The sequence below is a fragment of the Anabrus simplex genome, chromosome 11, assembly GCF_040414725.1.
Source record: "Anabrus simplex isolate iqAnaSimp1 chromosome 11, ASM4041472v1, whole genome shotgun sequence".
Lineage (NCBI taxonomy): Eukaryota > Metazoa > Arthropoda > Insecta > Orthoptera > Tettigoniidae > Anabrus > Anabrus simplex.
The window spans coordinates 14,975,535-14,991,225 of record NC_090275.1 but is presented as its reverse complement, the minus strand read 5'-3'; the positions used below and the strand labels follow the sequence as shown (position 1 = coordinate 14,991,225).

The 15,691-nt window shown below is 40.9% G+C and overlaps 1 protein-coding gene across 1 annotated transcript in view; it reads left to right on the top strand.

Moving 5' to 3' along the window:
- Positions 1-15,691, top strand: part of LOC136883292 (uncharacterized) — a 103,404-nt gene that overhangs the window by 77,102 nt on the left and 10,611 nt on the right. Inside the window, exons 3-4 of the mRNA XM_067155526.2 lie at positions 8,172-8,226; positions 10,958-11,046. Of these exons, the coding sequence (XP_067011627.1) occupies positions 8,172-8,226; positions 10,958-11,046 (144 nt within the window). The remainder of the gene's footprint in view (positions 1-8,171; positions 8,227-10,957; positions 11,047-15,691) is intronic.

The following is a 15,691-nucleotide window of genomic DNA, read 5'->3' as shown; positions in this document are numbered from 1 at the left end:
GGCTTGAGTGGAGCTTGTGAAGGCAGGAAAGTTGATGATATGAAGAGAAAGTTCGAAATGAAGAGCACAAATTGGGGCAAATATTCATCTATAGGAAAAAGAAATACGGATTGGAATAATGTGTAAAGGGAGATGCTCGAAAAATTTTCAATTTCTTTGAAATCATTTAGTAAAAGACTAGGAAAACAACTTTCTTTACAAGTTGCTTTACGTCGCACCGACACAGGCAGGTCTTGTGGCGACGATGGGAGAGGAGTGGGAAGGGAGCGCCATTAAAAGCCATCTTTAGTGCTGCCGACAATGGGGTTCGAACCTACTATTTCCCGGATGTAAGCAACTGCCAACTTGCCCGGTGGTGAACAAGCTGGGCGATTGATTGGCACACTCCCTAGTACTTGCAAACCTACTATCGTCAACACTTGACCAAGCGAGGTCAGACGAGCCTGGCACAAGTGAGTATAACCATTGCTAATCTCCGAAGTGAAGATTCTTGAGGGTCACTCCTTTTAGCCGTCCTAACGACGGAATATTATTACCGCTCCTCTCACACTCTTCTTCGCGGGTGCGAACTGTGTCTAACACATGGTTTTGGCCCTGTTTTACGGTCGTATGCCCTTCCTGGCGCCAGCCTTTTTTTGGCCTTGGCCTACCAAGCGACCGCTGCTCAGCCTGAAGGCCTGCAGATTACGAGGTGTTGTGTGGTCAGCACAACGAATCCTCTCGGACGTTATTCATGGCTTTCTAGACCGGGGCTGCTATCTCACCGTCAGATAGCTCCTTAATTCTAATCACGTAGGCTGAGTGGACCTCGAACCAGCCTTCAGATACAGGTAAAAATCCCTGACCTGGTCGGGAATCGAACCCGGGGCCTCCGGGTAAGAGGCAGGCACGCTACTTACACCACGCGGCCGGAGCCAACCTCATATAGAAGGATGTAATCACTATTGTGTTTTTCTGTGGTGGTTGGTAGTGAAATGTGTTGGAACAAATACAAACACCCAGGCCCCGAACATGAAGAATTAATCAAACACGATTAAAATCCCGTACCCGGCCGTGAATCGAACTCGGCCCCTGTGAAGCGAAGGCTTCAACGCTGACCTTTCAGCCAATGAGTTGGACAAAAAAAATCATATTAATGATGGTAATTTTAATAATTATATGTTTATGTATTTATTATCGTGATTTAATGTCGAGGCTCAACAAGGGATACCACTCCAGTCAGTGTTCTGGAGCTGGACACACTTAGTCCAGATGCCCACTGAATCCAGCGAAACCTTTTTAGTCACGGAAATAAAGAAGGCGTTGACTAATATTTGGAACAAGGCGGTTCCCCTACGTAGGTTGTAACTTATCTGGAACACAAGTAGAGCCACTTCGAGGATTGCAACTCCAACTTTTCTTCTCAACGGTCCTCTCGAAACGGAGTGCGACCTGTTCCAGCCCTCACACTGGATATTAAATGTGTGACAGAACCCAGGATACAACCTGAGATCTGTGTGATTCGCTCAGCGATGTTGGATTATTATTTTTATTAAAGTAAATCGCGATTAACCGAGGTTCCGTATTATCCGGGCCCGTTAAAAAATTAACGGTCACGTTTCCGTCGGCACCAAACAATTCAGATGTTTTACGGCTCGAGTCTAACCGCCCTCTTGTTGCCGCTATCCGACTGAACGCGCAACTCTCCAGTTTCGCCGCTTGATAATCGCTGTGGCTGTCTATGAAAATAAGTAGAAAACAGAGACCTTCAGAGTACAGATTGACCCGATATCTTCACTATATTTATTCCAACGAGTGAAGAGTTCGCACAATTTCCAGTCAAACACAGTTTTTCACTAACCATCTCTTTTAACCGAGATTTGGCTTATCCGAGCTAGTCTTGTAACACATTAACTCGGATAATCGAGATTCTACTCTATTTCCGACCGGCTTCTTGTCTGAATGGAACAGTAGTGACCTTCGGTACAGAGGTTCTTGTGTTCGATTCTATGCCTGACATGGAATGTTAATCTTAAATGATTAATTCATTTGAATCGGGGACTGGATGTTTTTACTGTTCCCAATATCCCTACAGCTCACAAATCACACACAACACTATCCTACACTGCAGTAAGACGCAGCTTCCTAAACACGGCAGATGCCGCCCATCCCCTTCGTAGGGTATGCCTTACAACTATGTATTATTATTATTATTATTATTATTATTATTATTATTATTATTATGATTACTATTATGTCCGACTCGTTGGCTGAATGGTCAGCGTACTGGCCTTCGGTTCAGAGGGTTCCCGGGTTCGATTACCGGCCGGGTCGGGGATTTTAACCTTCATTGGTTAATTCCAATGATCCGGGGGCTGGGTGTTTGTGATGTCCCCAACATTCCTGCAACTCACACACCACACATAACACTATCCTCCACCACAATAACACGCAGTTACCTACACATGGCAGGTGCCACCCACTCTCATCGGAGGGTCTGCCTTACAAGGTCTGCACTCGGCTAGAAATAGCCACACGAAATTATTATTATTATTATTATTATTATTATTATTATTATTATTATTATTATTATTATTATTATTATTATTATTATTCATTTCGGATGTTCAACGATCCACTTGGTAGTAGTTACTTGGATTCCGGCTTTTAATCCTCGCAAAATCTCCTCAGTGTATTCACTGTATTAATTCTTGCGTTCTTGTTACCATATTTCTTTCAAGTTTTTGTTTTAGGTTTCTTCGTAAATTTTCAGTTATTAACTAACTTAATGTTCCCGAAATTATTATGACTTTTCTGTGATGTTCTTCCTCTGCTTCTTCTTTTTTTTTGCTAGGGGCTTTACGTCGCACCGACACAGATAGGTCTTATGGCGACGATGGGATAGCAAAGGCCTAGGAGTTGGAAGGAAGCGGCCGTGGCCTTAATTAAGGTACAGCCCGAGCATTTGCCTGGTGTGAAAATGGGAAACCACGGAAAACCATTTTCAGGGCTGCCGATAGTGGAATTCGAACCTACTACCTCTGCTTCTTCTAGCCAATTTATCTGTTATTCTGCGAGGTTGTTATATGAAATAATCCTTTGATGATTATGTTGTCTTTGCTTATTCTGTAGATATATCCACAGAATTTCAAGCGCCCCTTCTGTACGAAATTTAATTAACTTCACTGAACGACTCTGCAGTTCTTCTCTTGATACAAATTCCATTTTCTCGCGTCGAGCAGTTAATTTTCTTGATTTTCAATTTCTCCGATTTTAAAATGACCTCCTACATTTATGTTTTTTTCGATGCATATAGACAATTATTTTATAGTGCCTCTATTTAGCGTTACGCGAGATTCCTCTTTTGTTGTAATAATTCCATGTGTCTTCTGGAGATGGTGACTCTTTCTGTGTACGCCTAACTCGCCAATGATCATGCTTGTGTGACTTCGTCTTGGTATACAAAGGGGGACATCTGTGAGATAGTACCGTATTCTATTTTGATCATCATCAATGCGTGGTTCCATTGTCTGGATCTGAGATTTGTGCACAAATCGCCGGTACTAGTCCTTCAATTACCAATACATACTAGTCCCGGCTTTAGTCTTAATCCTGAGCTGTTAATATACGTAGACTAACTGTCAATTAGTCAAGGTAATAATTTATGTGATGGGGAGAGCTGAACCAAGTGGCAGCTGAGCCCGCTGTCAGAGTACTTTGCACGGATTCATCCCTAGTTTCTTCAACACTACTTACCACGTAATTAAACCCCGGGTGTTTAAGCAGGAATACGTTAGAACGGAAACTACTGTATACTGGGCCGATGACCTAGATGTCAGGCCCCTGTAGACAACAAGCATTAAACAAAGTAATTTCGATATAGAATGTGTCGTCTAGCCCGCTCTTCCGTTATGTAGCAAGAGTAGCATACATTCTAGGGGTTCCGATGGGCCGCACTCCTTCTGTTTATGCAGAACACATAGCATAACCGTTGTGTAGTGTGGACTATACATGTTACCCGCTGAAGAAAGTTAGCGCTAACTTATTACTGACTAAAAATCCGGACTTGGCGCATAATTCAACAGAATTACCGTCTAATTAAGAATTAACTCTAAACAATTGTTAATACTTGTGTTAAGATTTACTGCTACACGAAGACTAACTGCAAACTGAATAAGGCAGAAAAAGACAGATATAAAGAAAAACAAAAGTATTTTTTCCGTTACACGAAAAATATGAAAGTCAACGGCATGTTTTTCTGTTTACAAGATGAGAGAGAGAAAGAGAGGTAGAGAGAGAGAGAGAGAGAGTTCATATCGACAGTTCTATGCTTTTACATGCAGTGCCAGTGTCTGTAGTAAATTACAGTAGTGTAGAGGTTCTTCAATTAACTATTTTTCGTCGAGAAATAGGCTTGCGTTCTTATATCAATCTGTATATTGTTGTGCTATTGACCTGTTATACATAAATCACGAATACGTATTATCTTCTTTGACGTTACCGAGTGTGTAAGGGGCTTTGCTGTTAACTAGATGAAACTCCAGTTAAAACAATGGGAATTTGTTTAAACATTCTGCTGTCCTCGCTGACGTTATCGTGTATGTAAGGGGCTTTGCTGTTAACTAGATGAAACGCCAGTCAAAGACAGAGGAATCTCGTTTAATACACAGCAACATTTGTACCTACTGTATGAAGGCAGTGTAATAACGTAAGAAAGAAGATGACGAAAACTGGTTGTCGTGGTTACCACCGTGTCCGCTGAATCCGAACAGACCCCCCAGCCCAAGACATATCAATGTTAAAAAAGACGTTTTAGAGTTTTCACGTGGAGGTTTTCTATAAAGATACAATACTCCCAAATACCTCGGGCCGGTACTCGTAGAGAAGGTACTGGAAGAAATTGAGCATACGTGCGAGTTTCCCGAAATATAGTAACTTCCCAGTGTCTTCAATGCACATTTGCTTATACATGAAAATCCACAGCCTGTTTACAGACATGCGACCCAGTCAGGAATGGAATGAATGAAGCCCCATCTAGTGGCGAGGATAAGAACTGAGCCGCTTGTCGAAGCCTCTCACACTGCCCTGGGGCAATGATTAATGACTAGCAGATGAAGCGAAATGATATTGGGAAGTGTCGCTGAATGAAATATGACAGGGAAAGCGGGAGAACTCGGAGAAAAACCTGTCCCACCTGCACTTCTTCTAGCAGAAACCTCAGATGGAGTGATCGGGATTTGAATCACGGTACCCAGCGGTGGGAGGCCAGCGAGCTGTGGCCCAAGCCATTGAGGCTTGCTCAGTTGCTTATGACTCATATGCTTCACAGTCTTTCCAGTTTACTGAAGGCGACTGTGTGTGCAAGGCAACAATATGTGGCATTGTGTATAGAGTTTCTGCACCTACACTGAATTGATAAGAGATTCCATTCAATATAAATCACTTTTGATCTGGTTTAGGGCAGTTGTCCAGGTAGCAGATTCCTTATCTGTTGTTTTCCAAGCCTTTTCTTAAATGATTTCAAAGAAATTGGAAATTTACTGAAAATCTCCCTTGGTAAGTTATTCCAATCTCTAACTCCCCTTCCTATAAACGAATATTTGTCCCAATTTGTCCTCTTGAATTCCAACTTTATCTTCATATTGTGATCTTTCCTACTTTTAAAGAGACCACTCAAACTTACTCGTCTACTAATGTCATTCCACGCCATCTTTCCACTGACAGCTGCGAACATACCACTTAGACGAGCAGATCGTCTCCTTTCTCCCCTTTCTTCCCAGCTCAAACTTTGCAACATTTTTGTAACGGTACCCTTTTGTCGGAAAGCACCCAGAACAAATCAAGCTGCTTTCCTTTCGATTTTTTCCAGTTCTTAAATCTAGTAATCTTGGTGATCGTCTGATATGCAGGAACTATACTCTAGTTGGGGTCTTACCAAAGACTTACATGCCCTCTCCTTTACATCCTTACTACAACTCCGAAAAACCCTCATAACCATGTGCAGAGTTCTGCACCCGTTATTTACAATCCCATTTATATGATTACCCCAATGAAGATCTTTCCTTATATTAACACCTAGATACCGTACTTACAGAGATCCTCATACGGAACTTTCATCCCATCAACGCAGTAATTAAAACTGAGAGGACTTTTCCTATTTGTGAAACTCGCAACCTGACTTTTAACCCCGTTTGTCCTCATATCATTGTCCGGTGTTCATCTTACAACATTATCGAGGTCATCTTGGAGTTGCTCACACCGAGCTCGATAGCTACAGTCGCTTAAGTGCGGCCAGTATCCAGTACTCGGGAGATAGTGGGTTCAAGCCCCACTGTTGGCAGCCCTTAAGATGGTTTCCCGTGGTTTCCCATTTTCACACCAGGAAAATGCCGGGGCTGTACCTTAATTAAGGCCACGGCCACTTCCTTTCACTTCCTAGCCCTTTCCTATCCCATCGTCGCCATAAGACATATCTGTGTCGGTGCGACGTGAAGCAAAAAAAAAAGTTGCTCACAATTTTGTAACTTATTTATTACTCTATACATAATAACATCATCTGCAGAAAGCCTTATCTCCGATTCCACTCCTTTACTCATATCATTTATATATATAGGAAAACATAAAGGTCCAATAATACTGCCTTGAGGAATTCCCCTCTCAACTATTACAGGGTCAGATAAAGCTTCGCCTACTCTAATTCTCTGAGGTATATTTTCTAGAAATAGAGAAACATAGGAACCCATTCAGTCACTCTTTTGTCTAGTATTGCACTCACTTTTGTCAGAAGTCTCCAATGATCCACCCTATCGAATGCCTTAGACAGATCAATTGCGATGTGGTCCATTTGACCTCCTGAATCCAAGATATCTGCTATATATTGCTGGAATCCTACGAGTCGTGCGTCAGTGGAATAACCTTTCCTAAAGCCGAACCGCCTTTTATTTAAACAGTTATTAATTTCGCAAACACGCCTAAGATAATCAGAAAGAACGCTTTCCCAAAACTTACATGCAATGCATGTCAAACTTACGGGCCTGTAATTTTCAGCTTTATGTGTATCACCCTTTCCTTTATACGCAGGGGCTATTATACCAACTTTCCATTCATTTGTTATAGCTCCTTCATGCAAACAATAATCAAATAAATACTTCAGATGTGGTACTATATCCGAACCCATTGTCTAAAGTATATCCCCAGAAATCTTATCAATTCCAGCTATTTTTCTAGTTTTCAACTTTTGTATATTATCGTGTCATTGTTATCATAGGTACATTTCAATGCTTTGTTTTCCCATTCGAAATTCATTCAGTACTTTGATAAATCATCACACATTTCCAGTGTTTAGGAGCGCCACATTGCACTCATTGTCCGACTCGTTGGCTGAACGGTCAGCTTATTGGCTTTCGGTTCAGAGGGTCCCGGGTTCGATTCTCGGCCGGGTCGGGGATTTTAACCTTCATTGGTTAATTCCAATGGCACGGGGGCTGGGTGTACGTGTTGTCTTCATCATCATTTCATCCTCATCACGACGCGCAGGTCGCCTAAGGGTGTCAAATAGAAAGACCTGCACCTGGCGAGCCGAACCCATCCTGGGATATCCCGGCACTAAAAGCCATACGACATTTCATTTCATTGCACTCATTTAAGATTATAATTGAATATTGCAATATTATGTCCGTTTTTTAAATTTTTTAACACATTCGCATACTTTGTATAGCATTCTTCTCGCATTTTTAATTACGCATTCGTTAACTGTTATTGTTCAAGTCTACCTCTTCATGGTCTCCGCTACGCATAACCTATTACCACCTCAACCTCAAGTGACAAAATATTATACAGTATTACAGTTATCAACTCTGATGTAAAGAGCCAAAAGATGCTCACTATCAAAAGCGTTCAGAAATCTCAAGAAATGTGTTAATTTGCCTCTACCAACTGTTACGTAACAAAGATTGGAAATGCGTTCAGAAATGTTAACCGAAGTGTTACGTTAATAACAACGGTTATTTACAATTTGTTAAGGAACATTTAGCAGGGAGTTGAAGAAACCGGTCATCAGTGAGGGGAAATTCCGGGATAGGATCTTATTGTCCAAACAAACCTGTCATTTATGATCTACAATATTTATCTGAAGTTTTATTTATTTTTTAAATTGTGGTACACAAACTGACGATTCTCCCCTTGTGTTCCAGATTGTATCAGGGTGTCTGGTTTGGTTCGTCGGGCTGCCCATCTTACTTGAGGAAGGTGAGTTCGTCCTAATTTGAGGACACTATTAGATTTAATTTTGTGAAATAATTTTTAATAAACTAGAAATGGTGCTTCCACACAGGAACACATATTTCGGAAACAGGACAAGCATATAAAAATGATGTGAAGTGTTACTCGAAGCATTTTACCGGGAACACGCCAATCCGCCCGAAGAAGTAGTCTTACTTATGCAGGAGAAAGCGAGACTACGCATTATGCCTGCCCACATGGCTGGCACAATACGCAAAAGTAAGAAAACCCTCGTTTGAAAACAGTCATGGCTTTATTAATTCTAGCTTTATTCACTTTCGAACATAGAATGTACTGCTGTCACCGTCACAGTTTAGGAGGGTCCAGGCCAATTTCTCTCACGGAAATAGGCACCACGATACGAAAAGGTTCTTCACTATTCATTACTTCAAGTTTGTCCACTCTCCAATATAGAATGCGCCAACCTTCGCAAGCCTTGTTTACTGTACTGGATCTCCAACGTATGTTTAATATAACTTTTGTGACCCTCAACGGAAGCTTTACGCTGAATGACATGCGTAGTATGTGGTGAAAAACTTCCTTTGTGCTTCGGAGCGCGAAAATTATATTGAACTGCGCAAGAAACAACATTATACAATAATATTATTTTAACAATTATCGTTATCATAATCAAGCATTCAGTACAAAGACTGGTCTGTAGACACTAAGTGATTGCAGACAGCACGACCCCTTGTGATCCTCTTCATTACTTCTTATCAGTCCTGACTGAGGAATGATAACTTTGATCTTTCATGAGGCTGTTTGTCGCTCATGTAACTCTCAGCAATAGTTGCCGGTTTCTTGGAGTGGCGTAATGTGTGAACCCACCAAGCAAGACGTGTTAATTTCACCAGAGATCTACTTCGTTTCATTCGACGTACAAATTCAGCGTTTGTTATCTTATTCCTGCACGGAACTTTAAATATTAGCTGCCTCTGTGGATCAGGGGTAGAGTGTCGGCCTCCCAATCCTAAGATAATGGGTTCAAAACCCGCAGAGGTGGTCAGATTTTGAAGGGCGGAAACAAAGTCCATTAGACACTCCATGTCGTACGATACCGGCATGATGTAAAACATCTGTGGTGATACATTCGGTGTTTAGTAGACAAAGTACCTTAAAACTCAGCCATAAATTGCCCAGATTGCCCAGCGGACAATCGGTTTATTCTGACATCTGATGGAGTACAATGGAACGTCGAAACTGGCAAGTAGGGAGCCTGAATTATCGCTTTTGTTGTTATTCTTCCATCTGTACGTAACATCTGTTAGGTATGTTCTCTATGGATTCAATTATAGGACGAGCATTCTGGATTGGAACTTTTCAAGAGAAATCTTCGGTAAATTTACACGTTCTCTGAAAACATTTAAGACAAGGCAAGGTGTACAATTTTTAGGGAGTCTGCCACCTAGGCGAGTCCTAAATGGAGATCAGTGATGATTGTAATAAGTTTCAAGTGCACTTCCAGTACAAATACGGTCGTGAGAATTAAATACCGCTATTCACTTGAACTGGCCTACAGAGAACTACAAGCACGCACTCTGTTGTTCAGATTCTTTCAAAAAGAACACATAAAACCAAGGCCACTATAGATCAATTGGTAGTTCAAGATTGTGGGTTCAGATCCCACTGTGTTCAGTTGGCCATTTTTCTTCTGTACTTAGCATGTCTTCGACATTTTGTTAATACTACTACTGTTATTATTCTTATTATTTTGTCATATTATTGTCATAATTTTTTGTATCAGTTAAAAGTAGTAGTTATTATTAACACGTAACACTGTCCTAGGTTAAGACTGGTTAAGTGTAAGAAAGAGAGTACATCCGTAACTTTGCCGGAGTAAATAAAATTGTTTATTATTTTTATTGAACACCACATAATAAGTCTGTGGTCTGTTTGGAGTGTGGTGTCGTATGGAGCTGAAACATGGGCATTAAGAAAGACAGAAACAAATTATATGGAAAGTTTTGAAATATGGTTGTGGAGAAGAACGGAAAACGTGAAGTGGACAGACAAAGTGAGAAATGATGACGTGCTAAGAAAAGCAGGTGAAAAAATACTTGATGAAAACGATAAGGAAGAGGAAACTCTCTTGCTTGAGTCACGTACTACGTAGAGGGTGATGGAGGGAAAAGTAGACCGAAGAAGAGTAATAAGAAGGTTTGGAATATTAATAGATATCAAACAATGGAGAACTGAAACAACGTGCTCAGGACAGAGAATCATGGAGGATGTCCAGTTGATACCTGTCTCAAGACAGATCCACAGGAGTCTGTTTGGCGAGACACTCTTACTTTTCAAATGCTTGTCCCAGTACTCCAGAAATTTGGTAAATTATAACTGTTATATACTGCTACTAGGTTTCTTATGTATCCACAAGGGATTAAGAGAGTTCAGGACTCAGGTTAGTTCGGCAGGTACTTGTTAGACGTCCTGTACGTGACACAGTGCCTTCAGGCCATTCACCTTCAACTCCGCAACTGAAGACGGTCTCCATTCACAAAACGCACTACAGCTTTGCTTTTTGTACTTGTTGTATAAATCCTGACCAGTAACACAATATTTCTATGCAGAATTTAAGTGAATGAAAAATAGGCTGCACTGCAAAGTCTTCAGAGATGAAGGCGTTACGTCTAGTTTCTCCAACATGTACGATGTACAGTAAATACGTGCAAGCTAAGGTGATTGTTTTATGTTTCAGGTGAAGCTCGTGCGGTGGTCATCATCTTCATCGCCATGTACAGTCTGCAATGTGCCTTCTCCACTCTGCTCATCTTCGCAGCCATCATCGTAAGTAGCAGGTACCACCACAGCAAAAAAAAAACAACCCTCAGACACTTTTCCCTTTGCGAAAATCAAATGATCATAAATATATCTCTCGGTCATAGCCATCCATCAACGGCTGTTAATTTCAGGTGCCCGCTAGCCGTAAGGCATAGCCTGCATGGTTACTAGGTAACAATACGTTACATCACAGCCTGCACGGTTGCTATATAACAATACTTTACATCACAGCCTTTAGGGTTGCTAGGTAACAATACTTTAAATCACAGACTGCACGATTGCTAGGTAACAATACTTTACATCACAGCCTGCACGGTTGCTATATAACAATACTTTACATCAGTCTGTACGGTTGCTAGGTAACAATACTTTAGATCACAGCCTTTAAGGTTGCTAGGTAACAATACTTTACATCACAACCTGTACGGTTGCTAGGTAACATTACTTTACACCACTGCCTGCACGGTTGCTAGGTAACAATACTTTACATCACTGCCTGCACGGTTGCTAGGTAACAATACTTTACATCACAGTCTGTACGGTTGCTAGGTAACAATACTTTACATCACAGTCTGTACGGTTGCTAGGTAACAATACTTTACATCACAGCCTGCACGGTTGCTAGGTAACAATACTTTACATCACAACCTGTACGGTTGCTAGGTAACATTACTTTACATCACAGCCTGTACGGTTGCTAGGTAACAATATATTACATCATATCCTGTACGGTTGCTAGGTAACAATACGTCACAGCGTGTGCGGTTACACTTCCGTCACGCTACTTTGTGACGTACCCACTCTTGCCCACAGATGTGTGACAAAATTGTGACGTGGCGGGTCACCTTAATTTTAATTTAAATAAATATTATCTCATTGTTTCTCCGTCAATCATATCACATGGTCCAGTAAGATCTGATTTACTATCCCTCCTCCTATCCATTGCTGTGAATCCATCATGTTGTTTCATTACGTCCATTCACATAGGTTGAACTTTCCCGCGGAATCAAAGCGTCAGGTAGCGAATTTTGAAAAGTAGACGTTAACAAGGCTTTAACTGTGTCCTCAGAGTTTGGAGATGGTAAGCTCTCTCGTAAGCTTGATGACGTACATTTCCTGGTAATGGGCTGAAATTAGCCTGGTGACTCTGGTCACCTGCCCTCGGCTATTGCAAAATTTACTGCAAGCTATTAATACGAATGGTGTTGTAATACTTTACTCAATAAGTCGTTCGTTCAGAATCGGTTATAGACGCGATACAAAGAAATGAAATGGTGATGTGAAATAGTGGATTAAAACCATATATATAATTTAAAAATGACCTACCTGTGATTAAATATATACATATTTTCAATTAATTACACAGTTCAATAATGTAGTACATGCTGTGATGTTCCAAACATCACAACTTCCGCAAGGGAAATTCTCGCATGATCCCAGCCATCAGACATTCATGCCAAACATATTTATAAACAAATAAGCTATTTAAGGCCTTTAAATCGTGAAATTGTCAGCGTTTCGCCATGGTATAGCTCAACAGGTGGATTACCAGAACTTTGCAGGCTATTGCGCCATTGAGGACAATGCATGACGGATCACCACGAGAGATTCGCACCTCCACTTTTAAGAATACTCGCCTTTACCGTTTATGCATAAAAATAAGCCCGCAGCAAGGAACGATAATTTCATTAATAGTGAATGTAAAGTTAAAAGTTAAAAGAAAGCATGATAAGAAAGCAAAATGAAGCAAGATAAACGAAATAAAAAGTAAACAAATCAAGAAAAGCAAAAAGAAATGAAATAAATAACCTGGCCTGAAATCATATAAAATCTTGTAGCAAACAAGAGTAATTTTTGTTTTTATTAGTTTTTACGTCATTTCTTGTTTCTTATATTGCCAGCCTCGTGGCCCTCATCGTTAAGGCGTCAAGTATATTTGGTCTAACACTGAGGTTATCCGGTTCGAATCCTGTTTTTCGAAAAAATTTCACCATCAGAATGTTGGCCGGCAGGGTGGGTGACGTGGCATAAAATTTACAGTGACTAGATTGCGTGCCAAAAGCCTGGATTAAATTCCAAACCTCCTCAGTGTTTATATGACACTGTTGATGGTGATTCGTCCGTCGGATGAAGACTTTAAGCCTTGAACAGACGCCTTGTGCTATCCGACAGGAGTAGGCTATGTGGCGGTACCAGGTTTCACCCTCTCCCTTCCAACTAGTATATATCACGTGATTCATTTCATCCCATCAACTCCTCTGATGAGGTTGGCGTTATGTATATCACTAACATCAATCTCAGTGCATATTCGACCCGTAAAGAAAACGCGACAACAGTTGGAAATCGATATACTTTCGTAAGCGGACCCTGCAAAGGGATGTCTTTATTGGTTAATTACTTTAGTTATTTTATTGCCTGTTAATTATGTGTGAAGAGAATTTTTGTAGATGTCGTTATTGTGACGTTCACTGATACTTCACACCCTCTCCACTCCCGTCCAGAAGGGTGCACACATATAAATCCATAATCTGGGCCATTTTGGACTTTTCCGACCCCTTCTCACCCCCCCCCCCCATGCCGATGCGGGCTGAACTTGGACTTAAACGACATGCGGAGTGTCGCTGTTCATCTCAGTGGATTCGACAATATTTTCTATTATTTTTATATGCCACCCCAGCTCCACGTACACCCATAGGGGTGGCTTACCCACACAGTGCATTTCTCCAGACAGTCATATGTGTAGCAGAACCTCTCCTTGGCCCAGCCTATATTTACGCACGAACCGCAGCCTGTATTCTACTTAAAACATGATTTTCAGGGCCTATAGGACCTTATTGAGTTTTTTCTTTGTGTCGTGTCCTTGTGCGACAAATTCGACATTTTGTCTGTATTGGCCTATAATGATATTTATAGACAAATTTTTGATACATTGGGTTACATTGTTTCAATTTTCGTAGGTATCTCTAATTGTTTAAAAAATAGAATACAGCCCATGTTACTCACTGGTAATGTAGCTTTCGATAGGTGAAATAACTTTTAAAATAGGTTCAGTAGTTTTTGAGTTTATCTATTACAAACATACAAATACTTTTATCTTTATAATATTAGAATAGATAATAATAATAATAATCTCAAAGTGTGTTTGTCTTCTAGCAGTGAATAAGTTACAGCAATGTGAGTGATTGTAAAGAGACCTGCGCAATATTTTCAGATGGACAGCAGAAAATGTTGTGATGGTAAACGGGACGAAATGTCAGGCCGTAAGTTTTAATTATTGTGTTGATGGGGAGATGGTGCCTCATGGGGACCACAGTAAGTACCTAGGTGTTATTATTAGAAAAGATCTTACTGAGGTTATCGCACTTGGGTGATTGTAAATACAGTTTACAGATCATTTCCTATGGTTATGAAGGTATTTAAGGTTTACGGTAAGGCTGAAAGGAGAAGGCGAATAAGTAACAGTAATACCAGTGTATGTGACCCTCACCAGGACTAGTTGACTCGAGAACTGGGAAAGATAAAAAGGAAGGCAGCACGATTTCTTCTGGGTACTTTCTGACAAAAGAGTACCATTACGAAAATGTTGCAAAGTTTGAGCTGGGAAGACTTCGGAGAAAGGAGACGAGCTGCTCGACTAAGTGGTATGTTCAGAGCTGTCAGAGGAGATATGGCGTGGAAAGACATGAGTAGACGAATAAGTCTGAGTGGTGTCTTTAAAAGTAGGATGATGATAGGTTCAAGAAGACAAACTGGGGCAAATATTCGTTTATAGGAAAGGGAGTTAGGGATTGGAATAATTTACCAAGAGAGATGTTCAATAAATTTCCAAATTCTTTGCAATTATTAAAGAAGGATTAGATAAACAACAGATGGGTAATCTACCACCTGGGCGACTGCACTAAATGCAGATCAGTAGGTCACAATATGCTCCTTCATTACTCAACACCGCGTTCACTGTGAAGGAGAAGTAACTGATTTAGTGTAACTCGCTACTTCTAATTTGTTTGGTTGCTGCACGTCCAGTGTGATGGCTCCACGACGGAATCACCCTACGGCGACGAGCGTCGCTCACAACGTAAAGCATGAGACGAGATAACCATGTAAATCTGTAGCAACTGTCCCGATACCAACCGTCCAAACTCACATTGGTTGAACAGACATCTGAAGCATTGTCATTTAAAATTTAGAGGACAATTTCCATGAGGATCTGCTATCAGGGGAGTCCTGCCATTGCTTCCACTTACTTGTGCCAGGCTCCTCACTTTCATCTATCATATGCGACCTCCCTCGGTCATCCCTTATTCTTTTCGGACCCCGGCGGTGTTAGGTTTGCAAGGCCTAGCCAGGCTTTAATTTCCACACCCTTCGTGGCCCTTGCATTTCTTTGGCCGATATATTCATTTTTCGAAGTGTCGGATTCTTTGCATTTTCCCCTCTGATTAGTGTTAATAGAGGATGGTTGCCCAGTTGCACTTTCTCTTAAAACAACTACTATCTCATCACCCCGGAAGGAAACAGATAGATTTGTTAAGCACCACAGGCTGTTCCTAATTACAGATGGCCTCCTACACCGATAATCTATTTCCTACAAGTAACTGATTATTTTCATATAATTACATATTACAAATAATTAAAAAGTATTATGTTTAAA